The 26,645-nt window shown below is 48.7% G+C and overlaps 1 protein-coding gene across 19 annotated transcripts in view; it reads left to right on the forward strand.

Moving 5' to 3' along the window:
• CAMTA1 (calmodulin binding transcription activator 1) overlaps positions 1-26,645 on the forward strand; it is a 225,140-nt gene that overhangs the window by 171,784 nt on the left and 26,711 nt on the right. For all 19 annotated transcript variants that reach the window (XM_085558864.1, XM_085558869.1, XM_085558865.1 and 16 more), the window contains 4 exons: positions 7,531-7,671; positions 9,929-11,784; positions 13,676-13,802; positions 14,508-14,642. In XM_085558864.1, coding sequence (XP_085414990.1) covers positions 7,531-7,671; positions 9,929-11,784; positions 13,676-13,802; positions 14,508-14,642 — 2,259 coding nt within the window. The remainder of the gene's footprint in view (positions 1-7,530; positions 7,672-9,928; positions 11,785-13,675; positions 13,803-14,507; positions 14,643-26,645) is intronic.

The raw sequence follows: 26,645 nt of genomic DNA on the forward strand, positions 1-26,645 counted from the left end.
CTCCTGGTGCCAGCCTTGTCAGCCTCGTGAGCAGAGCAGGGTACTGAAGTCTGGGTGCTGAGAAGTGGCTTCTGCCCTGGCTTCTTCTGCAGGAGACCACTGAACCCAGAGAGAGCTTCTTGGCTGGCTGCAGGGGTGGTGTTTGCTCATTCTGTCACTGTGCTTGCACTGGTGGTCTGGATTAAAACCCCACCTTTTTGGAGTGCCCGTAGAGCTCTGAGAGCTTTGTGGAAAAAGCATTAACTTGTCCTAATATAGCTGGTGTGGGAACTAATTAAGAGACTGAAATGAACCCATCTGAACATCCATGAAAGGTAAATGCTGCAGATGCTCTAAGGATTTGAGGTTTTCTCAACACCTCCAGCTGAGTTGAGACTGTAAATAATTAATTAATCAGCCTGACTTCAGTTTTCATGGCTTTGGATTTTTGCTTTAGTTCTGATCTATTGGTCAACTGCATTCACACTGGAATGTCCATGACCTCCTGATTGCCTTCTCTGGACCATCGCTGTTGGTTTGTCAGACCTCAAGACTGAAGCATGTGAGCCTGGAAGGCCTCATACACATTCCTGACCTCCCACGGGATGATTCCTTCCTCCTCGCAGATTTGGAGAGGGGGCCCCTTGTCTCAGCAAGGTCAGGGAGCCCAGGGAGGCTGTGACACCTCCGCTGTTACCAGATCTGGGATAATCCAGCTGTTGGGAGCATCTCAGCTGGGTGTCTCAAGCAAAAGGGCTGTTGTGTGTGTGTGTTGCTTTGGTATGAATGCAACTTTTGGGTACATTTGTGTAAAGTGAATAGCTATAATCCATGAAAATTCTGCAGGAATGTGGTCCGAGACACCTGTAAGTCATTTCAGGATGCCTGGTGTGAAGAATGAGCCTCAATTTGGCATAACTTTCAATTTCCCTCCTCCCTTGTGCCCCATTACAGTCTTGCTTTGAGATTTCTCTGAATAGATTAGCAGATGTCCTTAGAGGCATCTGGTGGTAAAAGCAAATTCAGTGGCAGAATCCATCACAGCAGAATTCTGTATATAAACTCCATATGATCAGCAAATTGTGGGCCAGCTCATGTTGGGGGTTTCTCCAAATCATCCCCTTTTGGCTCTCTCATCCTTCAGCTGGCAAAGTATGACTTAAAAGCTCACAGCTGGTGCTACGTTGCAATCCTTGTTCCAGGTCCACTATAATTAAGAGCTGTCTTCCTTTCAGTGGAAAAGCTTTTTGCATTTCTCTGCTGCACAGGAACTGAGGGCTCCTGTTTGTGCTGCCTGCACGCAGCCACAGCTGGGCAAGCTGGAAGTTCCATGTGTGCTCATCAGTCCAGGGGCAAGGGCTGCTCTTGCCTTGTCCCAAGTCCCTAATTCTGTGTCAGTGAAGCCATCAGGCCTCCTGGAGGTGACCTCAACCTGCATCCCTGCTTGTCATCACTGGAGAAGGCATCAAACGCCTGCAGCTCAGAACAAAACTCAGCAGCAATTGGAATTAATGCAGTTTGAAGAACTGAGTTGTTGGGAGTTTTTTTACCTTGGCTTGAATTTATATTTAATTTCAGTAACTCTATTTAAGGATTGGGGTTATATTTCATCTTCAAAGATCAGTTGTACAAAAATGCTACATGGGATGAATTTCACAATTCCCCAAGCAGTTTGTCTGAGCTCCAAAGTGCCCCTCAATGCGAAATGAAGCTTGCCAGGTTAGCTTAGCTGACCACATAGAAAGCAACGTGGATTCTTTAAAAAAAACATTGAGTTTATTAATGCTGACATCCAGTTTTAGTGCAATAGTCTGAGTTTTTATTAGAAAGAAAACATGATAGAAGGTGCTAGATAGGTTCTTATATCCACCCAGCACTTGGACTTTGATTACCCCTGTTCACATTGCCTATGTGGCCAGCATCAGCCTCCTGCTCATCAGCACCTGCTCAGCTTCTCATCTTCCCCTTCACTACTGCAGGTGTGCAGCTCATGCAGGAATACACTTTTCCTCTCCTCTGAGATCTGTGGTGGCCTTTATGTCCCCAGAGGAAGTTTGATCCCATGTCTAAATGGGTCACTCTGGGGGAAAACAGTTTCCCTTGTGGTCAAATTTCACCTACTGTAGACAGTCCCACTTTGCCAAAAGAAAACAATTAGGAGCTGTGTTTCACCTGGTGCCTTTCAGCTGTGTTTGGAGACACCAAAGTGAAATGATCCCGCTGAGTGCTGACAGCAGTCCAGTAGGAGCCCACCATCATCAGTAATAGAAACTAACTTGAAGAAACCTAAACCAAATAGTTTTCTGACCCCCTCAAACTTGAGTATTAAACCAGATGCAGCAATTGCCAAACCTCTCTGAGGAGGTTACAGGCACACCGGCCTTTGTTTCATGTTCTTCCTTAGTATTTTATCTCCTCTGTTAGCACTTGGCAGACTGGCAGACTCAGTCCTAGAGCATCTGCAAAGGTGTCAGATCTTCCTGGCCTGGGAAGGAGGTCTGGGACCCTCGGGAAGAGCCCTGGAGAGAAGGGCTGGAGGCTCAAAGCCCTCTCCGTGTGTGGGCTGTGCTCATGAGGAATTTTTTATCCCCAAATAAGCCAAGCAAGATTTTTGCTTTAAAAAAAAAAAAAAAAAAAAAATTGAGAAAAATATTTTTAAAATAACCGTAGATAAATGGGGAGGTGTTTCTGGGCTTGGTGTGGGGCCGGGCCCGGGACACGCGGTCCCGCTCCCGGGGCTGAGCGCGGCCCGGGCCCGGCCCCGCCGCCCGTTCCTTATCCGCTGGCGCCACCTGGCGGCCGCCGAGCGCCGTCCCCGCGGCTCTTGGCAGCGGCAGCCGGAGGAGGATGAGGAGGAGGAGGAGGAGGACGGGGAGGATGGTGATGGTGCCCTTGAGCCGGAGCAGGGCGAGGACCACACAGCACGAGCAGGAGAAGCGGCTGCCGCTCTGCTCCGCCATGTGCTGCCAGGGCTGCGCCGAGCGGCTTCGGGAGAGCCGCGTCTTGTCCTGCTGCCCCCTCCAAGGGACGTCGGACAGCACGTCTGCCCTGTGAGCATCCCTCTGCATCTGAGCAAACCTTCAAGGAAAAGGTTGAAGGTTTACTTTCAAACCCCGTTGTTTTGGAGGCAGACATCTCTTGAAAGAACAGCTCCGAGCAAAACGCCCCTGTGAGTCCGTGCAGGACATTAGCATTCAGGGGGTGTCACTGCTGTCCCCAGCAGTGAGGCTCAGGTAAACCTGTCCTTCACAACCAGCAAGGAGTGGAAATGGAAGGCTGGAAAATCAAAGCTAAACTGTGTGTGGGCGTCTGAGTACGAAAGGATAAATCTAATGGAAATATCCTTCAGCCAAACTGAGAAATCAGAGCAAGGCCTTTACAGCAGAAGCACAGTGGAAATGGAAGGGACAAGGCTGCCATTTCCAATTGACCATCGCCATGGAAACACCTCTCAGTGTCAACACTTGGTGGAGCAGGATGTGGGCAGCCAGGCAGGAATGGGCAGATGCACAAAGGACCCACTCATGCTCCCAGCAGCACTTTGGGGATTTTTAAAGTGCTTTGTGTGTGTCAGGAGTGGCTGAGGATAGGACTTCTGACACCAGGGCTTGCAGCAGGCAGTCAAGATACATTGGGAGGCAGAGGCAAACAGAAATCTGGCCTTGATGATTTTAGATATTCTAGCTACATCAGTCTATCCAACCAACCAGTTTCATGGGGGAGATCTCGTTGTTGCTCAAGTAACAAAAGACTTACCAAACTGGGGCAGAGGAGCCACATACAGGGTATAGGAAATGGCTTCATAATGTACTGTGTGTGTACATGTATGTGTAACTGTGTTCTGGGGGGGGGTGGTATGGAAGAGCAAGGTCTTTGGAATAAAACCAGGAAGTGTAAAATGCTTCAAGTGGCAAAGAGAAATGTCTAAGAGCATTCAGAGAGGGTGAAATGATCAGATTTAAATGTGGGAGGGTATTTTAGGAACAAGTTTTGCTTAGGGTAGAGAAACCACAGGGACAGAAACAGGGAAACAACTGTTGATGGTGTTAAGCTAGAGTGATGATGAGACAGTGAGGTAGAGTTCAGGTGATGAGGAGGAGGAAGATATCTGCAAGACAGGGGGACTGCAGGCCTGGAAATTGTGCAGGACTGAGTACCAGCAGTAGCAGCAGAAGGCAGAAATAGCCAAGGTGGTGTAAAAAACTTGGACAGTCATATGCATCTGTGTGCAAGTTTCCCTTGGATTCTGAGCAGCCTTTTTTTTGGTAATTCAGATCATCTTTCATTCCTTTGCTCATGGTGGTCAAAGTCCTGGCAGTGTTAATGAACAAGGAGCTGCTGAGCACTATCAGAAGGTTATTTTTACTGCCTTTTTTTCAAAAAGGAAGAAAGAGAAGAAAGGTGAGTGCCCAAGCTCGTAAAAAGAGATAGCAGTAGCATTAGCACTCAGAGTTGTGGACCTTCCCCCAGCCTCACTTCTCTCCTTTGAGCACCAGTGCAGCACCAGTAACTCTGCCTGGCTGTGCTGCCTGGTGCTGCAGAGGGTGTGTGGCAGCAGGAATGTGTTGCTGCTGTAATGCAGCAGCTTTTAGACCCCTCCATGCTCTCACTGAAAAGGGAACTGTCAAAGCAGTTCACAGCTTTCATATTAAATTATCAAGAAATGCAGTAGAAGTCTGAACAGGAATCCAGATTAAAATCCTTTCCAGAATTTCTGCTAAGCTTCAGACTTCTTTTTTTTTTCCCTTTTGTGTTCATATATTATGGCTATATTTAATCAAACATAGTTCTACAGTGGTTTCACTTCTTGAACCACTAAGAAGCAGGAAGAGTATGTGTGTATGCTTTTTATTAGCCTTCCTTGCATAATGCACTTTCTTCCCTATAGAAATCTCCTTTCCTGCTGATTCATTATGTGTCAGGAAGCCAAGTGTGACATGTTAAAAGCCATCTTGATAGTGTTTGGTATTCAGTACTAACAATTCACCAGACACAGGAGTCTTTCTTTAAAAGAGGGAGGAAGAAAATCTGCATATTGGATGTGCCAAGATAGTGTATAATTTGCATTAAGCATCCAGACATTCTTTTTTTGCAATCTGTTACCCTTCACTGGCTTTTTATTTTATAACCTTCATAGCATATGGGGAACATAAGCACCAAAAAAAAAGTGGCACCACGTGGACAGAAGCTGGAGCCAGAGCCCTTTAGGATCAGCTGGAGCAGGCTAGAGAAGGACCTTTCCTCAGCAGCAGTTGATCCTCCATGGGACTTTGCTATGCTGGAAGGACCTGAAAATAATAGGCATGGTTCTCTAAGTACCCAGCTATAAAGCTGTCCATTATGCCTTAGCTCCTACCTCACAGCTTGATTCAGACTTAAGAACCATCATCATGAATACACAAACCCTGAGCCATGATCCACTTCCCAAATTTGCCCCCACGATGTGCTGCTCATCCCAGGATTTAGCAGCAGTAAGGAGCAGAGCTGCCATCCTGCAGTAAAACAGATTTTCTGTACCCAACAACACGGACACCAGCTCACTTCTTTAGCAAAGCACTTCTGAAGTCACCAGAAATTACCTAATGCAAAGTTCATCAATAACAATTGCAGTTCAGTAACTTTGTGTTGTATTGCTGAAAGCATCCAAAATACTTAATCTGCATTCTGATCTCATTGACAATGTATTTTTTGTAAAGTTGCTATTTGGGCATCACTTATTAGACATAATATCACTGGTGACAGAACAATGTATCTTAAATAATAAAATGAATGTGAGCAGAGGTAGTGAAGTGGCAAGTGTGTCTAACTTAGATGTAAGAACAGAGACTGAGTGTTAGGAGGAAATCCAAAACTGTGAATATACTAGAAAGCAAAATCTGTTGGGTACAATAACAATAAATGTGGTCATCAAACGAACATAGAGGGACTTATTACAAAACTATCTGCAGCACTTTAAATAGTGATATGGGGAAGAGTACTTGTAAACCTGATTTACAGTATTTCTGCAGGTTATCCAGCATGGCCAATAGCAATGTGAATTCTGCAGTATAAAACTAGACCAAGATGAGATGCTGTTAGGCAAAGTGACATTAGTGGGTGAGGAGGCAGTATAGCAACAGGTAACAAAAAAAGCAATAAAACTGCTTCACAGAGCAGATCCAGGAGCTCTGTTCCACCAGCTGCGTGTGACACACTCAGTGAGCAGCATCAGAGAGAAGAACAGAAGACTGTTCACAGGATATGCTGCCCCTGTGACCACAATCATTAGATGTCACAAACATCCCTTCATTTGCTTCTGATCTCCTTGCACGATGCTGTTTTTGGCCTGTGCCCCAGCCTGTGGCTGTACAGGAGCATCAGCCCAGCCTGCTGTTTCCAGGATTTCCTCCCTTCACATCAGGGACCTTCACCACGCAGGGATCTGAGTATTTACTACAAAGCCTATGTCCGTGGGACTTTCAGCTTTGATTTTGTGTATTCTGGTTTAAGGATTTTAGAACACAACATGCAAGGAGTATGCTTTGATAGACTATGGCAAAGACTCTCCTGAAAAGAAGCTGCCAGGCATGAGGACACCTTGGAAATGATGTTGTCACTTCCCAGCACTTTACAAAATCTGCACATGAGCTGTGGTGCATTTAAAGGATAAATAAATAATATGCACATATAAATTGCTTAGAGAGACATTAAAAGAGACAGAAGATGCTTTGAGTCAGTTATTATGGGTAAAATATTTTGTAAGTGCCATTTCCACTGTAAGTCAGGTTGCAAATATCACTGTTACAGGAAATTCTGCAACTAAAATATTCTGAGAGGGAGTCTTTATTCAAATCATGTATCTGTATGCAGTCTAGCATTCTTATTTAAATAGCTAACAAGCCCTGAGAGTTCCCAAGGAAAGAGCTTCAGTTTGCAACGTGTTCTGTAACATCATCCACCTGTCCATTTTCCCAAATTACTAAAAGGTCATCCAAGTCTGAGGAGGAGCTCACGCAGTGTCTGTTAGTCACTCCCAAAAAATGAGTCAGCCTTCACTGCTGTCACCCGGGGTCTGGCAATGAGGACCTGGCAGAAGGTTTGCATTTGCTGTTACTCTGGTGTATTTTTGGCTGCTGATTTTACTATAAAGCTGATTTTGTTTTCATATTAGACAGAGAAAGATTCCAAAATGCTCTTTGGAATTATACTGCTTTACTTCAATGGAACCAAGTCTTTTGTTGATTTTGGGTTTTCAGTGAAGGTTGCTGGCACTACAGAGAGTTGTTGCAGGTGCAGAGTCCTGTTAGCAGCAGACTGAAATAGAGCCAGATACTCTACTGAGGAGTTTTTCCTCTATATATACCTAATTCAGGAATTGCCTTTAGAAGCCTGTTGATACTGAGGAACAAAGAACACTAAACCAGGATCCATTACTGTTGCTTTTTATAGGTCTCCTTTCCGTTCTGACAGAAAACAGCAGGAATAGATTTTTGCTGGTAATTTGGAGTGGCTTTTAATGGTTTTGGCAGGATTTTGAGTTTCTGATGGGAAATGTTACTGTTCTATTTGCAGTTCATGGCATCAAGTGGACATGCAGCAATGGCAACAGCAGTTCAGGGTTCTCAGTGGAACAGCTCGTGCAGCAGATCCTCGACAGCCACCAGACCAAGCCCCAGCCTCGAACACACAACTGTCTCTGCACTGGTACCTTGGGTGAGTACCTTGGGAGGGCACAGAGGGACTCAGCTTCATCCAGGCTGGGAGCAGGGTTTCTAAAGGTGATAAAAATGCTGTCTCATGAAACACTGGGACACAATGAACTCAAGAGTTGACAGGAGAGGTCTCGAGCACAAAAAGATGCAGCTGGAACTTCTGGAGGAAATGTCAATGCTTTCTAATAAATGCAGTTCATACATGAGCTGCTCAAAAAGGTACATTCTCTTCTACCTGCACAAATTATGTTACCAAAGCCCCAAAATCTAATATGCTTCCAGCTTCACCCTCTGAATTCCTTGCCCTGCAGCTCACTTTTTTGAGAAGTGCTCAGGTGGTTAACTGCAAGGTACCACTGAGATAAGACAGGTCTTATTTAGGTATCATGAAAATACAGATCTCTTTCTTGTTAAAGAAGATGACCTTGTTTTGGATGACACTACAGCAGCAAGAAACAGCACCCTTAGTGTTAGCATTTCCCACAGACAATGGAAAGCTAAGTGATTCACTTTCCAACTCATCTGCTATATAGCTGCTCTTTTCTAGCACTTTGGTCAAACAAAGTATATGACACATTAACTAGTCTTTAGCAAAGCTTATAAAGGAAAGTTGTCAGTGCTTCAAAGGGTTATTTTTTTCTTCTTTTCTTGAGCAGTTGCATTATAAAATCAAGGCTTAAATAAGAACGATGACCTCTGAAATACCTGAGTTTGGATTAAAATTCACCCCTTAAGGCTCAGCATTTGATCCAGGCTTGCAGATCTGAACATGAATCCTTTTATTCTTCCCTTTGATGTTTTGTCTTGTGCTAAGTCTGCTCAGTGCTTTTTAACACAACAGTATTGCTTTGTTTTGTAACTGGCTTGCACATTGACACACACATTCCGAATCCCTTACTGTCATCCACAAATACAGCAGCATGAAAGTCTTTCCCTTGTTCCTGTTCTTTCTATACCTAGGAGAATAGAGAGATTTAATATTGTATTTAGTCTCAAAAGCACTATCTTGAACTACTTTAAGTGACCTCATTTAAATCTTGAACACATAATAGAGAAGTTCCTCTTCAAGGGCAAGCAACAAAAGATTCAGCAAATTGCAGTGGCTACATGGATGCTTTATGTTGCCCAGAAGATGGCATTTATAATTGTAGCCATGAGCTATAGCGAGCAGCTTCTTCCCCCTTCAGTCATTTTACAGTTCTGTAATTAATGTTCTTACCTCATTCTAGGGAAAATTAATCAATTAAGGAAAGAAACATCAAAAATTCATGGGCTGCTGTTCTTTAAACAGCAAAAGCAGTCCCTGCACAGAGCTGGTGACTAAGGTGCCTTTGCAGTCAGAATTGTTTACTTCATCCTGCCTGATTACAAGCTCTCAGGAATGCAAGTGATGATACCTTTACAGGCCAGTAAAGGTGCTGGCTGGTTTAATTCATGGAGGATTTTCTTCTGGTGGCCCTTGCTTGAACATTCTTCAGCAGCTCCAGTGCTGTGTGCTCTGTGTGCTCCTCTCAGAGTACAGTGTGTCTGTCAGCACAGGAATGGCTGAGAGTCAGAGAAACACATCACCAGCCTTTTTGGGAGGGCAAGAGTGTTTTGCATGGCTAATGGGTTACTTCAATAATTTGACTGGCAACTGTAAGGCAGCGATGACAGGAAGATGTGGGCTACAGTCTAGGCATCAGGGTGATGCCAGGGACAGGGGCATGATGTGGCATCTGTCACCTCCAGATTACTGGTCAGCATCTGTGCCCCAAGAGTGGTTGTCAAAATTCCCAGCATCTCCCAGCGTAGAGAGCAGAGCAAGTGTTCCAGGGGCTGAAGTCTTACCCATGGGACAGATGGAACAGGGCTCTGTGCCACAGCTGATAACAGCAGCACTTGCCCTGCAGACTTTGCACTGAGATTATGCACATTTAAAAAACTCTGAAACTTGTCACAATTCCCCTCTGCCTGATCGGGGCAGGGAGGAAGGGGCAAGTGCTACATGGGGTGAGGGAAGGGGGCCCTAAATGCCTGTTGTGAGGTTGCTGTTACTGCACCCAGTGGATCTGTGCATTAGACAGGACCTGTACTTCTGGCAGTGGTGAGAAATTTGTTTTATTTTCAAGATATCACCTGCTCTCTCATGTGTGTACTCACTGTCACACATGTATGCACAAGCATAGCTGTCCCTTGCTACAGCCACGAGATACACAACTAGCATTGTCCTAATTTTATATTTACTGAACAGCAAATACTGTTGTTTTCTGGCACAGGGGCAGGAAGCAGTGTGCATCACAAGTGTAACAGTGCCAAACACCGCATCATATCACCAAAGGTTGAACCAAGGACAGGTGGGTACAGCACTCATTCAGAGGTACAAAATAACGATGTCTCTGAAGGCAAGAACGAGCACAGTCACGGCAAGGCCTCCAGCCGAGAGAAGAGGAATGGCAAAGTGGCGAAACCAGTGTTGCTCCATCAGAACAGCACTGAGGTTTCTTCCACCAACCAGGTGGAGGTCCCTGACACAACCCAGAATTCTCCTGTGTCCATCAGCAGTGGGTTAAACAGCGACCCAGATATGGCAGATAGCCCGGCTGTCACTGGTGTGTCCAGCATGGCTGTAGCATCAGTCATGGGAAGTTTGTCACAAAGTGCCACCGTATTTATGTCAGAAGTCACCAGTGAAGCTGTGTACACGATGTCACCCACATCTGGCCCAAATCAGCACCTTCTGTCCTCAGATGCAGCTGCACAAGGACTGGTACTTGCTGTGAGTTCAGATGGACACAAGTTTGCTTTTCCAACAACTGGCAGTTCAGAGAGCTTGTCGATGCTACCCAGCACTGTCTCTGAGGAACTTGTGCTCTCCACAACTTTAGAAGGAAATAGGAAAATTCCAGAAACCACCATGAATTTTGACCCAGACTGTTTTCTTAACAATCCCAAGCAAGGGCAGACTTATGGTGGAGGAGGTATGAAAAGTGACAGCATCAATACCAACATAAGGCAGTCACCCACAACAGAACGTAGCTTCAACTTCAATACAACCCTCACAAAAGAAATTAAAACTGAGGACACATCTTTCGAACAACAGATGTCCAAAGAAGCATTTTCCTCCACTTCTGCATCTAACACTCTCACACTCAGTACTGGTTCAGGTTTACTTCCATCTGGAGGAGGTCTGAGCCCAAGTACCACCCTGGAGCAGATGGACTTCAGTGCCATTGACTCCAACAAGGACTATTCTTCCAGCTTCAATCAGACCGTCCAGAGCCCTCACGTCCATCAGACCCCTTCCCCCAGCTTCTTTCTGCAGGATGCCAGCAAACCTCTTCCCCTTGAACAAAACACTCACAACAATTTGAATGACACAGGTAGCTCATTTGTGAACACGTTAGGAATCTCCAATGTGAAAACAGAGTCCTCGTCCCAAAACACGTCCAACTGTAATGGCACAGTGGAAACCAGAATAGAGTCCACCTCTTCTCTCCAGCTCATGCAGTTCCAAGCAAACTTCCAGGCTATGACTGCAGAAGCTGAAGTTCCCATGGAGACCTCCCAGCAGGCAGAAGGAAATGAAAATCTACTTAAATCAGGGGATCTTCAAGCCTGCAACACAGAACACTACTTGCAGCCTGAGGCCAACGGGGGTATCAGGAATGGAAACAACCTCCCTATTCTCCAAGGAAACATGGTACAAGGACTCTATCCTGTGGCCCATCCTAGCTTAAATAACTCCTCCAACATGGAGCTTAACTTAGACCACTTTGACATCTCCTTCAGCAACCAGTTTTCTGATCTAATTAACGATTTCATATCAGTAGAAGGTGGGAGCAACGCTCTGTATGGACACCAGCTGGTGTCAGGTGACAGTGCTGGACTGTCTCAGCCTGAAGACAGTAACAGAGCGACGTACAACCAGGCCGAAATGTGCATTCCTTGCTGCAGCCCGCAGCAAGCCAACATGCAGCTCAGCAGCACGGAGAACGGAGCCAGCACCATGGCGTACATGCACGTGGCTGAGGTGGTCTCGGCAGCTGCGGCACAAGGCACTTTGGGGCTGCTGCAGCAGAGTGGGCGCTTGTTCATGGTGACAGATTATTCACCAGAATGGTCTTACCCTGAGGTAAGTCCAGGGCTTTTACTCACTCGTGTTTACTGCTTTATCTTCCGTTGCTTTGTTAATAAGGGAACCGTTCTGTGAAAGCTTTGAAAAGGCCTTTAAAATATTTCTCTCCAAGTCAGAGCATTCAAGGCCGCTTGCATGTCTGAGTGTACTTTTAATTAAGCACTTCATTTTCCTGACAGGGCCCTTTCTTCACTTAGGAAGCATCTGAACAGAAAGCTATTATTTCATTGAAAGCCAGGTCTTCCCCACATGATGGCTTCATTGTTACCTAGGCCCAGTAGAGCAGCAGTATTTGCAAACTGGAGCTGTTCCTTACATTTGTCACCGATGTTCCTAGTAGAATAATTCAAGGCCTGCACAGCCTTAATGAGTTCAGCATTTCCCTCCATCTCACTGACTTCCAAAGCCAGTCACATGCCCCATACGCTGAAAATGGCAGCAGCACAGACCTTGCTGCTTCGAAGGAACGCGTGAGGAAAGAGACTGAGCCGCTAATGGGAACAGGTTATTTTGAATTCAAAAGAATTCAATAAATAAAAGGTGGTGGTGGGGTGTTGTTTTCACAGGCCCGGCCTTCGAGCGCTGTTTGTGCAGCGGTGTGCGATAAGCGCTCCGGGCCGGGCTCCGTCCCGCAGCACGGCGCCGGCCGGTTCCGGGGGACGCGGCCCCGCGGGGGGGACGGGGCCGCGCCCGGGCAGTCCCGGCCTTGGCCGGGCGGCTGCCGGCGGGGCGAGCTCGGCAGCCCGGGCCGGTACCGGGAGCGGCGGCACCGGAAGCGGCGGCACCGGGCTGGGGCAGTACCGGGCGGGGAGCGGCACCGGGCTGGGCAGCACCGGGCTGGGCAGCACCGGGCTGGGTAGCACCGGGCTGGGCAGCAGCGGGCGGGGAGCGGCACCGGGCTGGGGCAGCACCGGGAGGGGAGCGGCCCCGGGCTAGGGCAGCACCTGGCTGGGCAGCACCGGGCTGGGCAGCACCGGGCTGGGCAGCACCGGGCTGGGGCAGCACCGGGCTGGGTAGCACCTGGCTAGGGCAGCACCGGGCTGGGCAGCACCGGGCTGGGGCAGCACCGGGCTGGGCAGCACCGGGCGGGGAGTGGCACCGGGCTGGGCAGCACCGGGCTGGGCAGCACCGGGCGGGGAGTGGCACCGGGCTGGGCAGCACCGGGCTGGGTAGCACCGGGCTGGGCAGCAGCGGGAGGGGAGCGGCCCCGGGCTGGGCAGCAGCGGGCGGGGAGCGGCACCGGGCTAGGGCAGCACCTGGCTGGGCAGCACCGGGCTGGGCAGCACCGGGCTGGGTAGCACCGGGCTGGGGCAGAACCGGGCTAGGGCAGCACCGGGCTGGGCAGCACCGGGCTGGGTAGCACCGGGCTGGGGCAGCAGCGGGCTGGGTAGCACCGGGCTGGGGCAGCAGCGGGAGCGGCAGCACCGGGCTGGGGCAGCACCGGGAGGGGAGCGGCCCCGGGCTAGGGCAGCACCGGGCTAGGGCAGCACCGGGCTGGGGCAGAACCGGGCTAGGGCAGCACCGGGCTAGGGCAGCACCGGGCTGGGGCAGAACCGGGCTGGGGCAGAACCGGGCTAGGGCAGCACCGGGCTAGGGCAGCACCGGGCTGGGGCAGAACCGGGCTAGGGCAGCACCGGGCTAGGGCAGCACCGGGCTAGGGCAGCACCGGGTGGGGCAGCACCGGGCTGGGTAGCACCGGGTGGGGCAGCACCGGCCGGGGAGCGGCCCCGCGCCGCCGCCGGCCGTGCCCGGCCGTGCCGCTGCCGCCCGCGGCCGCCCGAGGGCAGCACGGCCGCGGGGAAGGGGCGGCGGGCGCGTCCGGCCGCGCTCCTCCCGCCGTGGCCTCTCCTGTCACGCTTGGGTCTCTCTCTCCCTTTTTTCCTCACAGGGAGGAGTAAAAGTCCTGATAACCGGCCCGTGGCAGGAAGCCAGCAATAATTACAGCTGTCTGTTTGATCAGATCTCAGTGCCTGCATCTTTAATTCAGCCAGGGGTACTGCGCTGCTACTGCCCAGGTAAGCAGCGCTGCTCTCCTGCATCGGGGGTTTCGGAGCCTCATCCTGTCATATACATGTACAAAAGTGCATTGGCATTGAGAAGATTTTCCTTTTTCTTTGACCAGTTTAGTGTGAGAACAGCAAATTGGCATCTTGATACATCACAACAAATATTATTTAGAATCTCTGAATTAACTTTAAAATAATTATTTGAAGGAATTTTAAATACTCCTAAGCATTCCTTTTGTTTTGAAAGAGCAGATTAAAGAGTCCCTGTTATTCAGGAGTGCACTCACTGATCTGCTGACTCGATTTGCCTATGTTTTGCCCTTTGCTGCTTACAGCATAAGAACACTTCTTATGTCCCCAAAGCGATTTTTACTAGTGATGGTCCTCATTATATGACTTCAAGTGGATGCAGAGTAACTTGGTTTCATTGCTAGGCCCCAGCTTTCCACAGTGAGGCTGCTCAGTCTTTAGAAACATGTTTTTTTTTGCTAGAATAACCCATTAGATGACCCTTAAGCTTAAAATCTCCATGTTTGAATATACAAACTGGTATTTTGAACTTTTGAATTGTCTAGTCACAAAAATACTGTTCAGCACCCCATCTCTTCACCTGCTCTCAGCCCTGTATTTATCACATGGGTCTCTGCAGGGGAATTCTTAACTGGGGGTTTCTGTGGGGAGTTCTCTGTCTTACAAGATGTACTTTCCTTTTAGCTCATGACACTGGGCTTGTGACTTTGCAAGTTGCCTTCAACAATCAGATCATCTCCAATTCTGTGGTATTTGAATACAAAGCCAGAGCTCTGCCAACCCTGCCTTCCTCCCAGCATGACTGGCTGTCCTTGGACGGTAAGAAGTGTGGGACATTCCTTAAGAAAGCAGACCAAGTGTAGAACTGTGAATGACAGAGCAGCTCCTGGTTGGGAGGGACGTAATGGGACAAGTTTGTCCTGACAGGAAGGGCTGTGGCAACCTTAATCAAGGTCCTCTCACTGAAAAGTCTTATCAACTCTGATGGTGTGAACAAAATGTTGCTGCCTTTTATAAAGGGAGTGGGGTTTTCTGTCTGAATAGAAAGCTGATCTTACTGCCTAGTTTCTAGGAGAGAAGCATCTACCCTGGAATTGTCTTTCCTGAGAACTCTGAAACTTGAGCTTGTCTAGAAAAAAGTGTGTTTATTTGAGCAGAAAATGGGGAGATGGTAAGGCATTACAAGAGGGACATGCTAAAGAAGTTGGGATGGTACCACTTCCAAAGAGCAGCATGGAGTCAGAGTACTATGGGTATTGCAGAGTGGAGAGAGGTTTGTGATGTGGCTGCAGAAGCAAGGTTGCACACAGAAATAGAACTGGCTCTTAACGAGGAGGTGCACAAAGTCTTACGTTCAGCATCAAAATCGAATCTGCTTGACTTGAGAGGATTGTAAAAGTCTGTAGGTGCTTTTCATCTGCTGCCTGTGGAGTGCAGCTGATAGGGTGTGATGGAGATTGATACTCAGCTGTTAGCAATCTCTCCAGGGCTGGCACGCCAAGTGGGTAGGTTTTGAATCTCTTTTTGACAGTTCCCTCAGTGCTGCTGAACTCAGAGGAGCTGAGAAGGTGGCTGTGAGTGCTGTCTCTGGTGTCCCTGCAGTTTCTCTGGGTGCTCTTGGTTAGCAGCCCAGCTCTCAATTAGAGGCTGTTATGCTGTGGTGATGGTGGAAGGGAGGGGGACTGCAGCAGTGAACAAACTAGGGCATTGCTAACAGGGAGGGGAAAAAAAAAGTAAGAGGACCGCTGCATTGCAGAGGCCCTTCAGGGAAAAAGACTGAATAATTATACTAACCATGATTTATCAGAAGCCTCTGCCTTGATACACAGTGCTCCAAAGGGAGCAAATTACACTGTTACTTAAAGGACCAGCTACATCTTCTCATTTACTGTTAGAGAACAAATGTTAGCTTAGCTAGCCAAGGTGAAAACTAATGTGAGTTGATTCTATCAATTGAATAAATACACAAATCCCTGACTTCTCTGTTTGCTTTAATTTCCCTGCTTAAAATCCTTGCCCTACTGACTGTTACGTAGTCTTGAGGGAAGATTTTCGAGGAATATTTGTAGTCACAAAATATTGACAAGAATTTTAATTTTTTTTTTTTTTCATTAACTCAGTGGAACACTCCGAGTTCCTTTGCGCTGCCTTGTTAAATCACAGTTCATTATTCCAGCTGGCATGACCATTGCCAGAGTTAACAGTCATACCCCAGGAGCACCCTAGGGAAAGAACAAGCAACTTCCATCTTATCTAAGCTTAGATAAACAATTCCCTTCCACAAATTTCTTGAAAATAAAGACAAAATTGCTCTATATGTGAACTCTATGTTTTCAGTTACATTAAGACAAAAATAACTTTTTTTTTTGAGCACAGCACAAGTACTGGCCTTTGGGATCAGGGAACAGTCCTGCTAATGACTGGGAAGGGTTGTGAGACCATCTCCCACCACACTTCTGCTTCTAGGAATTGAGCCAATGAACAAAGAAGGAGTTTGAAGGCAGTGTGTTCTGTGCCATCCTCTGAAGGGCTCCTTCCTTCATCAGAGTCTGCTGTGCCATGAAGGATTGTGCACCCTCTTCTGAACTATACAGAGATATTTGTTTTATTCTGAGTTTTCCTTATTTCATACCATGAGTGAGTTAGGTCTTTCACAAATGGACAGCTGACACCAGCTGCTGATGTTCTTGCATTTTTTCTAGTTAATTTGAATAGTGTTATTCTTTCTTTTCAAAGCAAACTTTCTCATAAAGGAAGCACTCTCATATGATCTTGATATCTGCTGATAAACCTAGTAGCCTTTTCTGTTTCCTATGTAAAACTCAGTTCTAAGAAGTCATTGTGTGCTTTTATAGCCATTTGATCTCACTTCCCATTCACTGTTGGTAGAGTGGTTCTTTTAAGAAATAAACAAAAAGGCAAACGAGGCTTGAAGAACTGAAGGCTGAACTGAAGGGCAGAGATAATCTCATGGCAGATGCATAACAATTTATGAAGGCATTTCAGTACAGATTCCCAATGGAAAGCACATTGTGTTTGCCCTCTGCAGAAGCCTTTGCTGCTTTCATGAAGTGTCTGTAGAGATGGTCTTTCGTTGGCATGGCATGTGATCAGAAATGCCAGGGAAATGGCTATGAGTGCTGTTGGCGTCTGCAGGAAAGAGGACAGAACCTAAAAATAGGGGCAGGCCACGTGTGTAGTGATGAGTCAAGTGTGTATGGGTTGGACAAGGGTGTGACGGGCACTGAATGTAAATGGCACTGACGCAGGAGCACCTGACAGGCAGCCTTTAGCTCCTGCTGGGTTCTCTGTTTATGATCTGGCTGTCTTTCCCAGCTGGAGAACACAAAAAGATTCAGGGTGGATGGAGCTTGGCGGCCCACTTGTATTAGCATGATGTGGCTATACCAGGTATCTAAATTCTCACTTTAGCATGGAATCATCTGTGAGCAAACAGCACGTGTGTGCTACCTGTGAATTGCACAGTTTGACAGGTACTTGATTCCTGTACAGTGGTAATGTTATCACCAAAACCCATGGCACATGTCTGTTTAGTGGCACCAGATGCCCTTCTTAGTGTGTGATAAGATGCAGGACACCAGTCAGGTAGGAGAGATGTGTTCAGTATCAGTGAATGTTTTGCAGCTGTCAGAAACTTTCCATAGGGAAAAAGTCTGTGTTGATAAACAATATTGCTGTTTTACACTCCTCTTTCCATCCGGGTAAAGGTGACTGGTGTTTACATCTTGGATTTACCATAAAAGATTATCTGTTTGGGTTCTCTTTGGGAAGAGGGATGAATGTTATGTACCATGTTAAAAGGCTGTGGTGCAGCTTGCAGGGATGTGTGAGCATTGGTAGAGGACACAGATAACTTGTCCCTTGGTAAGAGCTATCCAGTAAACTTCTTAAGTCTCTATTCATCCTCCCCTGTACTGACTCCTCTGTAGTGTGGAGCCTTTGTCAGTTCTGTTTATATTCCTGCTGAGATAATGTTTGGCGGTTTTTTCCTTTCATACGCTATTAAGGACAGTGTTTCAGGAAGAGTCTCCTACTGCTCTGACTGCATTTCCCAGACTGTCCTTTTCGATTTTGATCATAATGTGATTGAATTGAGGCAAGGAGTATTTCATTTCTTATGCTGAGTGTCGTCTTTGAGCCAGCCTGACTTCATGGTCAGACATTAGGTTGCTCTGGGAAGCCGCGTCTGTTCTCAGGGCGATGACTGAACGTGCCCTGCTGCCCCGAGGAGTTTGCCTGTGCCTGTGAATCGTGGGACCGCAGAGTCTCCGAAATTGTCCGGTTCTAACGCTCTGCAGCTCTGCCTTACTAGAGCGATAAGTAAAAGCACAAACACTGTGCGTGTAGCGGAATGAGAACTGTGCGTACGAGCGGGAAGGTGACCGAGGCACGGCGCGCCCCGGGCCTGACTCTCCGGGGCGGCGGGCGGCCGGTGCCGCCGCGGGGCCGCTGTAAACACGGCGGCGGCCGCCAATGGGGCCCGCCGACGTCAGGGCGGGGCGGGCCCGGCGGCGGAGCGGAGCGGGAGCGGGGCAGGGCCCGCCGGCCGCGCCGCGCAGACAATGGGAGGCGGCGGCCGCCGCGCCCGCCCGCAGCCGCACCGGGCCGGCGCTGAGCGCGGAGCCCGTCGGACCGGCCGGCGTCCCGCCATGGGGGCGGCGGGGGGCTGAGGGCGGCGGGACCCAGCGGCGCGGCGGGACCCAGGGCGCGGCGGGACCCAGCGCCGCGGCGGGACCCAGCGCCGCGGCGGGACCCAGCGCCGCGGCGGGACCCAGCGCCGCGGCGGGACCCAGCGCCGCGGCGGGACCCAGCGCCGCGGCGGGACCCAGCGCCGCGGCTCTCCGCCCGGGACTGGCGCCGGCGCGGTCTCGGCGCTCCCCCCTTGCGAAGTGCCCGCGCAGCCCGGGGCAGGTGCCGGCCGCCCGGGACTTGGCGGTGTGAGGCGGTGTCGGGCGCGGCGATGGCTCCGTGGGGGTGAGCGGGGCGGCCGCCGATTCCCAGCCGCTGCCTGACCGTCCGCTCGGGGCGCCGCTGCCTTCGCCGGCTGCGCGCTGTTTGTCTCGGCAGGACGAGCCGGGGGGCGGGCGGCAGCCGTGGACCGGCCGCGGGCTCTGCGGCGGCGCCGGTCCCGGGGCGGGCGCGGAGCGGCGGGTGCGGGGCGAGGAGCGGCCCGCCGGTCCCCGCATGCCGGCCCCTGCCCCCCGGAGCCCGCTGCCGACCGCGGCCCCAGCGCTCGGGCCGCGATGCTCGCGGCCGCTGAACGGCGCCCGGGCTCGTTCTCCGCCGCCGGCCGGGCCGCCCCGAGCCCCAGCTATGCCGGCCGGCGTTAGCCCGGCCAGCGTTAGCCCGTCCGCTGCGGCCGCCGGGGCGCGGGGGTGGCACCGCTGAGACCCGCCGGCGCTGCGACAGGACGGCGGGGCTCCAGTTGGCTGCGAGGATGCGAGAGACGACAAGCAGGTCTGGGGGGAGCCTGCTCTGCCCGCCCCTGCTGCGGGGTCTGCGCCAGATGCTGGCTGGAGCCTCCGCTGATGCCTTGTAGACTCCCAGGTCAGTCCTCTGGTGCCAGGTGTTGTCACATTATTTACCTGGAAGCAGGTAGAGGGACTGCAGAGGGGTCCGGGACCCCCAGCCGTTGCAGGTGGATGCGCGCATGTGACAAAGTACTGCTTTCAGTGAGTATTGCAGGATGAAGTGTTGCGCAGTGCTTGTTTGGGTTTAAATCTGCATGCTTCTGTGTTGTGCCTCACTCTGCTGCAGTTCGGCGATGATTGCACGCCTCGCTGCTCGCTGTGCCCCCAGCCGTGGGACGCGGTCGTGTTTTCATGTCCTCGCCCTCCCGTGTTGGTCCTCAGCCCCTCCCGAGTGATGTTGCGATGCAGGCTCAGAGTTGTGACAGCACTCCAATTGTAGCATCACGTGTACAGCAGGACACATTACATCGGAGCGCCTCCAGCTACAGCCTCGTGTTCTGAGCTGGTACGGCACAGAAGGAGGTCGGTAACCCAGACCTTCTTGGGATCTTAGGGATGCTGGAAACACACGCCTGCTCCGCACCACGGTATTGGAAAACTTGTTTTGCGGCGTGCTTTGCCAGAAAGAGTGGGACTAGCAAGAGGACTTCAGGAGACTGTGGACTGATCGCAGTTTAGATGGGGTAAACATGACTGACGTCAGACTTCATGAAAGCTTCCAGCAAAGGAGGTCTCTGTCTCACTTGCTGACCTGTTCCAGTGCTTCACTTTTGTAGCTCGCAGCAGTTCCTATTTATCTAGCTTTGCAGCAAATAGAGGCCATTTTATAGCATGCTGCTCTTCAGTCGGGTGATTTCAGAGTGAGTATTTTGACTCTTGAGGTTGCAGATTTAATAAGAGAAAGCTTGGGTCAGAATTGTTACCATATGCGTACATAAATATCATACACAGTACTGTAAGCACAAATATTGCATGTGTGGCATGAGATGCTTTTTTCTTGTTTGTGGTCCATAGGAGGAGGAAATCTCCAGGAGCCCTGGGTACTAGCACTGGGCAGGTGAGCATCAGCACAGCAAGTTCTCCCAGGCTGTTGCTCTTGCATTTTTCCTGTAGGTTTTTCATAGCATTGGCACCCATCAGGTCGGTTTCTGACCTGAGATGCAGAGACCGACCTTAGGCAGTCAAGTTTTTATAGAAATGACAAAACAGCACAAAAAATGATGCCTTTGGCAGTGTGCTCTACCTTTAAAATATATAAAGTACACATGGCATGTTTAAAACTTTCCTTTGTTTCCTGAAGCAGCTGTTCCTGGATAGCATTAAGACCTTGCCCTCCCTAAGCCCTGGGGAAGAGAAGCCTGAAAAATAGGGCAGCAAGTGCTTTATTGCTGTTGGTATAGAGACTCCCACTTGGGGAAGAAGTCTGTTTTCTAGTAATGGTGTGCTTCTGTTTTCTAGTAATGGTGTGATAAAGTAGAGCAGTACCCTGTTTTGAGGCAGCACTGGCTACTGGGGGTTACAGAGAGGAACAGAGTAATCCCAGATGGCATGGGAGTAATAGCTGAAGTCCTACAGCACAGGAAGAACTATGAGAAAAGTGTTGACAGTAAGAAATCATGCCTTGGCAGGTGAACTAATGGCTTAAAATCACTGACAGTACTTGTGTGTGCAGATATGGATGACTTCATCATTCCTGCCCATGTCCAGTAGTGTTCATTTATTGGGTGAAAGCATGGAGTTTCTTCAGCTGCTGCCTATGCTTAGAGTGTACATTACAGTGTTTTCTTCATCTCATACCTCAGTAGTTGTGGCCTTTCTTGCTGATCAAAAGCCCTGGAAATGATCTGCCTCATTAACATAGATATGCGTTCGTCCTAGAATATGAATTTTAAATGCTTTCATTTGCTGGTAGAGACTGTGACCTGTAACAACTTACTGCTAAAGAGAGGTTGTCATAAGGGGCGTTGAGGATGTAACTGCAGTTTAATTTCAGAAATAGGTGTTCCTGCAACAATGCTACCTCAGAAATCAGCATTAAATTATCAAATTATTACTGCAACATGAAAGATGTTCAGGATTTGTACTGTACAGAAGAATTGAGCAAGATTTTGTAGATCAGTGACAGGTGATTTGCAAAATAGAAACAGAGCAGTGGCACTGTGAGTGACGTGGCCTTAGACTGCTTCCATCCCCACCCACAGCTTGTGCTGTATGAGATAATCTGGTGAGAGAATTCTGGCTTGCTCTGCACAACAGAAGAATGTCTTCATGCTGCATGGCTTTTTTTACATTGCTCAGCTGTCACACTTGTTCAGTTCAGTCTGTGTGTGCTCATGCAGGGAATGATTTAACACAGAAATTGCTGGTAAAGAAACGGCACAGGATGGGAAGCCAAAGCCCTCAGAGTGGCTCCTCCACACCAGACTATCTAAGCAGAGTGCTTGGGAACATGCACATCTTGCACACCACTGTTAGCTCAGTGTTCAGAATTCTGGGGGCAGTAATTATATGCTGGGCAGATGCAGCCCCAGTGGAATGTGCAGGAGATCATGGACCCTCATCCTTTAGTTCTTCCAGCCAGAACTCTGTCATTTTGGTTGGGCAGTATGGTAAAAACCTCCAGCCCTCCAGGGGAGAGTGTGAAAAAAGAGCAAGTGTTGTTAACAACACTTGCTATTGAGAACTGCCCATTTATTTGTCATCTGTATTTTCAGCAGTATTTCCCCTGTAATAGTTCTGGCTGCACTGCCAAGTCGTGTGTGGCACAGACAGTTTCTTGCTGTTTGAAGCTTGCTTGGCAAAAGGACCAAATATCCTTTGGGATGTGTTCTTGTCTGGTACAGCAGTGTGCAGAGATTAGAAAATGAGCTCTCTGTGCTCATTCCTTAAACTTGGCCTGTTAAGCAGAGGAGGGCTTGTCACTTACTGCTGTGCATGCAATTCTCTTAGCTCCATGCCCTGGGCCACGGTGGTGTTTTGGGTACCACACAGAGGAAGAACAGAACTGATGTTTGATGGTGTGCCTTTACTACCTGTTGTAATAAAGTGTGGGCAGAGGCAATGCTCTGAGCTGTGCCTGCCCATGTGGGACATTGTGTGTGCACAGCTCAAAACCAAAAATCCTGGTGTTGGAAAAGGCTTTGGGTTAGGCAGTGGGGAGGGCTGTGCTGAATGGGCTGTCGTGGGGGTGTGGGTGAAGTGTTTGCAAGTGCTGTGTTGAAGCTCCCCTGTCAGTACAGGGTCTGTGCAGTCAGGAGCTGTTACCAGGCTGCACGAGGCACGTGCTTCTGCAGCCTCCAGTAAAACTTGTGTCACGTAAATGGCTGGCATCTGTTCAGATTCTTACTGAGGAAATTCAGTGCTTATTGGAGAGCACTGAGGGAGAAAATGGAGGTGTGGCTTCCAGAATCTTGGAGATTAAACTAATTTCTCTGCTCCTTGCATTTTCCACTCTCAGTGCCTGCTGTGGTGGCTGATCGAGCTGTTGGTACAGGTGTGCTTTTGTGAAGGGATCTGGGTTAAGAAAACACCACTAAATTAAACCAACCCTGGGGAAAAAATAAAAAGGTAAAAGAAGTAATGTTAAACAACATCCAGGTTGTCTGCATTTAACTGTGCAAGCATACAGGCTGTTATTACTCTGTAAGATGCTAACTGATTTAAACAGCCATGTATCCTTAGAGGATTTGTACCAGGATTGTTCTGCATCTTTAGATGGATTCAGTACCTAACCTGCTGTCATTACTGTGATCAGTAGTAGTCTCTCTCACAGTGCAGATGAAAATGAAGCTTGTTCTACACTTGAAAGATGGGTCGTGTTTTAGGGAACTTATTATGAAACTCAAACCAATTACTTAGTATTGGTCAAAATCTGACCAGGCAGCTCCTCCCTGTCCCTCCCTGCTGGGACAGCTCAGGTTGCCACCACCTCTCCTTGTTACGCTGGGGAAAGATAGCAATAAGTAATTTTGGTGTTACATTGATATTGTGTAATTTGAAGAAGATAATTTCCATGAAAGATACAGTGTTCAGAATATTTTCTGTGAAATTATTCTGTCTCTTGGAGATACAGAAATGTGGTTATTTTCATCACCTTTGGTGGAGGAAGCCTTGAAGAACATCTTGAGAAACACTCTCTGTAGTTTTCCTAAAGAACATTAAAAGGTTTACTAGATTGATATGTAGTGGAAAAACTCAATAAATGCACAAATTTACATGTCTAACTTTTTATCTCACTAAAAGATTTTAAATTCTATCATCAAAAGCAGAACTTTTGGGCAAAACCTTAAATATATGAATACGTTTGTATCCATGTAAGATCTTTGTTGCCTTTGGGCAGAGTGAGGGTGCTTCCAGTGCAAGACATTTCCTTGGGCTCAGGCTGTTTAGATTTCCTGTACAACGTAGCAGGAGAAAAGCTTATTTGGACAGTGATCTTTATGTAGTTGAGCTCTCATCTTTAGTGCACTGCATGAGACTTGCTTGTCATGAGATCTTCTGCTGGCTGTAGAAGACGAGAATTGTGGAAACTGTTCTGTAACTTCAGTGCCTGTTAAACAGGTGGCCCTGCAGAGTGAGCAGAGAGAAAAGAAGCAAACAAGAGAGAAAAGATTGTGACCAGAAAAATGGGAAATAACACAGGATAAAAGGTCTTGAACTTCTCAGAGTGCTAGCTGTAATGTTCAGCCCTGTGGTGGTTGTAGCCCTTCTCTCAGGCATTGCAAGGTGCATCTGTTGGCTCAGCAGCACTGTGTGAAACAGCTGGGCACGGTCCAAAATGCTGCTAGGCTGGTGTGTGTTCTGGCTGGGGTGGGAGAGGAGTGTTTTGCCTCATTGCTGAGCTCAGGAGAGGCCTTGGGGGAAGGTGTTCTCTCTCTCATTCCCTCCCTGCACCCCACCCCCAACCCCTCTTTTTTCTTTTTTGTGGTTTGGTTGGGATTTGTTTGTTTGTTTGGGTTTTTGTTGTAGATTTTTTTGTTGTTGTTGTTAGTTCATTGGGGGGGGGTTTGTTTGGTGTTTTTGGCAGACTAGTGCAGTGCATGCACTTCAAATGACCAGGGTTCCTTTTGAAAGGGACATCTTGGTGTAACTGGTACTACAGAATAATGAAAACACCATACATTAATAATTTTGGAATTGCCATCAGTTGTGGCTTGCTTAGGTGCCAGTTTTGGTCACCTGGAAAATGGGCAGCAGAGGAGCACCTTCCCTGCACTGCTGCCCCACTTACCTCATTCACTGCCTGGAGCTTTCTCATTTGGGGGCACACCCTGATGTGGGTGAATTCTGGTTGTCTCCTCTAGACACAGGCAGGGCTCTGGCTCTGGCTCTGGCCATGCTGTGCTGACACTCCAGAATGTTTGTTTCTCCTTCCCACTTTACCAATAGCAGCATATTTCTAAAATGCCTGATCTGGTCAGAACCAGTTAGTCTTGCCCTTAGTATTTTCCAGAAGCTCTACCAGGTGTCTGAATAGGAATACCTGGGAGCACCAGATGCTGTTTTGAATTCTGTTCCCTAAGAAAAATTCCCTGCTTTCATTTCTTTGGTGTAGTGTTTTGTTTAGTATCTAGGGACATTGGTAGTTGACAGGTATATCTTTGGTAACTTTTGTCTTCTGACAAAAACTGACAGGAAGTTCTAAGTATCTTTAGCTTGTGATCACAAAGGTGGAGGTTTCACTCATTACAGATCATAAAGCCCAGAGAGAAGAGCCTGGAAAATAGTCACAAACATAGGGCTGTCCATTTCTGTTCCAGAGAGGTTTCACATTGGAAAAAAAATGGGGAGAAAATAGTAATCTGTACTTCTGTGTTTCACTGGAATTGTTTTCTCCTTTTGTTTCCAGGTGTACAGAATTACTCTCTCTGGACCCCTAAATGAGTAGTAGCCAATCCCAGAATCTTGCAGCCCTGAGCTTGTTGGTTTATCACTCCCGTTCAAGCCAAATTTCTTCTTTTAAAAAGATGCTGCTTCTGCCTGTACAAAGCTGAAGGCTCGGATGTGATACCCAGTGTGGCTTGCTGCTCTCAGCTGTAATAAATGCAGGTGCTGGTACCCAGCTAGGGAGAGTGGCATTACCTGTGTGGAGCAGAGCTGTTCCCTGCAGGGCGAGCACCTTTCCAGGAGCTGTGGCAGCTGTGTTTGCACAGGGAGGGGCCGGCTCAGCGGGGCCAGGGCTCTGCCAGTCTCTGCAGTGGACGTGCTCCGCCTGGCAATGGGGAGGGAGGAGACAGCGGTGTGGACTGCACTGCAGCACACTGCAGCACTCCTGGAACAAAGATCTGCTGGGCAAACAGGGCTGCTGGTGCTGCCCGTGCTGACCGCAGCTGAGGGACGGGGCCCTGACAGCCTCATCAGTACCATGAGTGTTTGGTGATACAGCTGCCAGCCCTTCCCCAGGGGCTTTGCAATTTACAGGACAAGTGAAGGATTAGTAAGGAGCTAATAATAAATTTTTTGGACTAGTGAGCTCACCTCTGACACGAAGTTAGATGGGAGGTGCTGGCCACAGTCCTTTGTCCCTGGCTCTCGAGCGGCCAGAGTGGGATGCTGAAGCTGGCCCAAAGGGAGTGGAGCTCTTGCCTGCTGTCAGACCACAGCAGCCTTGTGGTGAGAGGGGGATGTCTCCAGCCAGTGGAGCCAAGCTGTCTTGTAGCAGTGGTCTGCAATATTGTCGTTAGTGCAGTACAGCAGAGATCCACATCTCTCCAATACCCTCTGCTGAGAGCTGTGCCTTGGCGTGTAGCATATGAGCACTCCTACAGCCTTCCTGGGAGAGCTCTGTGCTCTTCTTGGAGAAGACTGACATGTTTAAAACTTCATCAGAGCTTGTCTATTTTGGTGCACATCCTCATTTTGCTGTCATTGGGAGTGGTTCTGGGTTTATGAGTGTTCTGCACCACCACACCATCTCTATGGATACATGAAACTGAACAGTATGAGGGCTGTCTCTCCCTTACAGTTTAATACCTATGCTATGCATGATACCAAGATTCATTAAATGTTCCCTATCCACAAGAGTCCTACCCAGCTTCACATGAGCTGTGTGAAACTTATCCCTTATGGGTCACAGGACAGAAGGAGATCTGCATTTGCAGCCATTCCCTCTGCCCTGACTGGCCCTATCCAGAGAATTATTGCCTCAGTTGATCTCTATGGCATCAGGTTCAGCAATGATCTGTTAATCTGTCTGAACGTCCCTGCTCCACCATTCAAGCCTTAGTAGCTGTGGGATAGTGACAAATGAAAACCAGTGACACAGCCCTGAGACTTCTGTAGGGACCAGAGGGCTCCAGGGTTGTGTGGCTTTCCAGAGTGGTGTTACAGG

This window comes from Lonchura striata, chromosome 21, assembly GCF_050655825.1.
Source record: "Lonchura striata isolate lonStrDom1 chromosome 21, ASM5065582v1, whole genome shotgun sequence".
Taxonomy (NCBI): domain Eukaryota; kingdom Metazoa; phylum Chordata; class Aves; order Passeriformes; family Estrildidae; genus Lonchura; species Lonchura striata.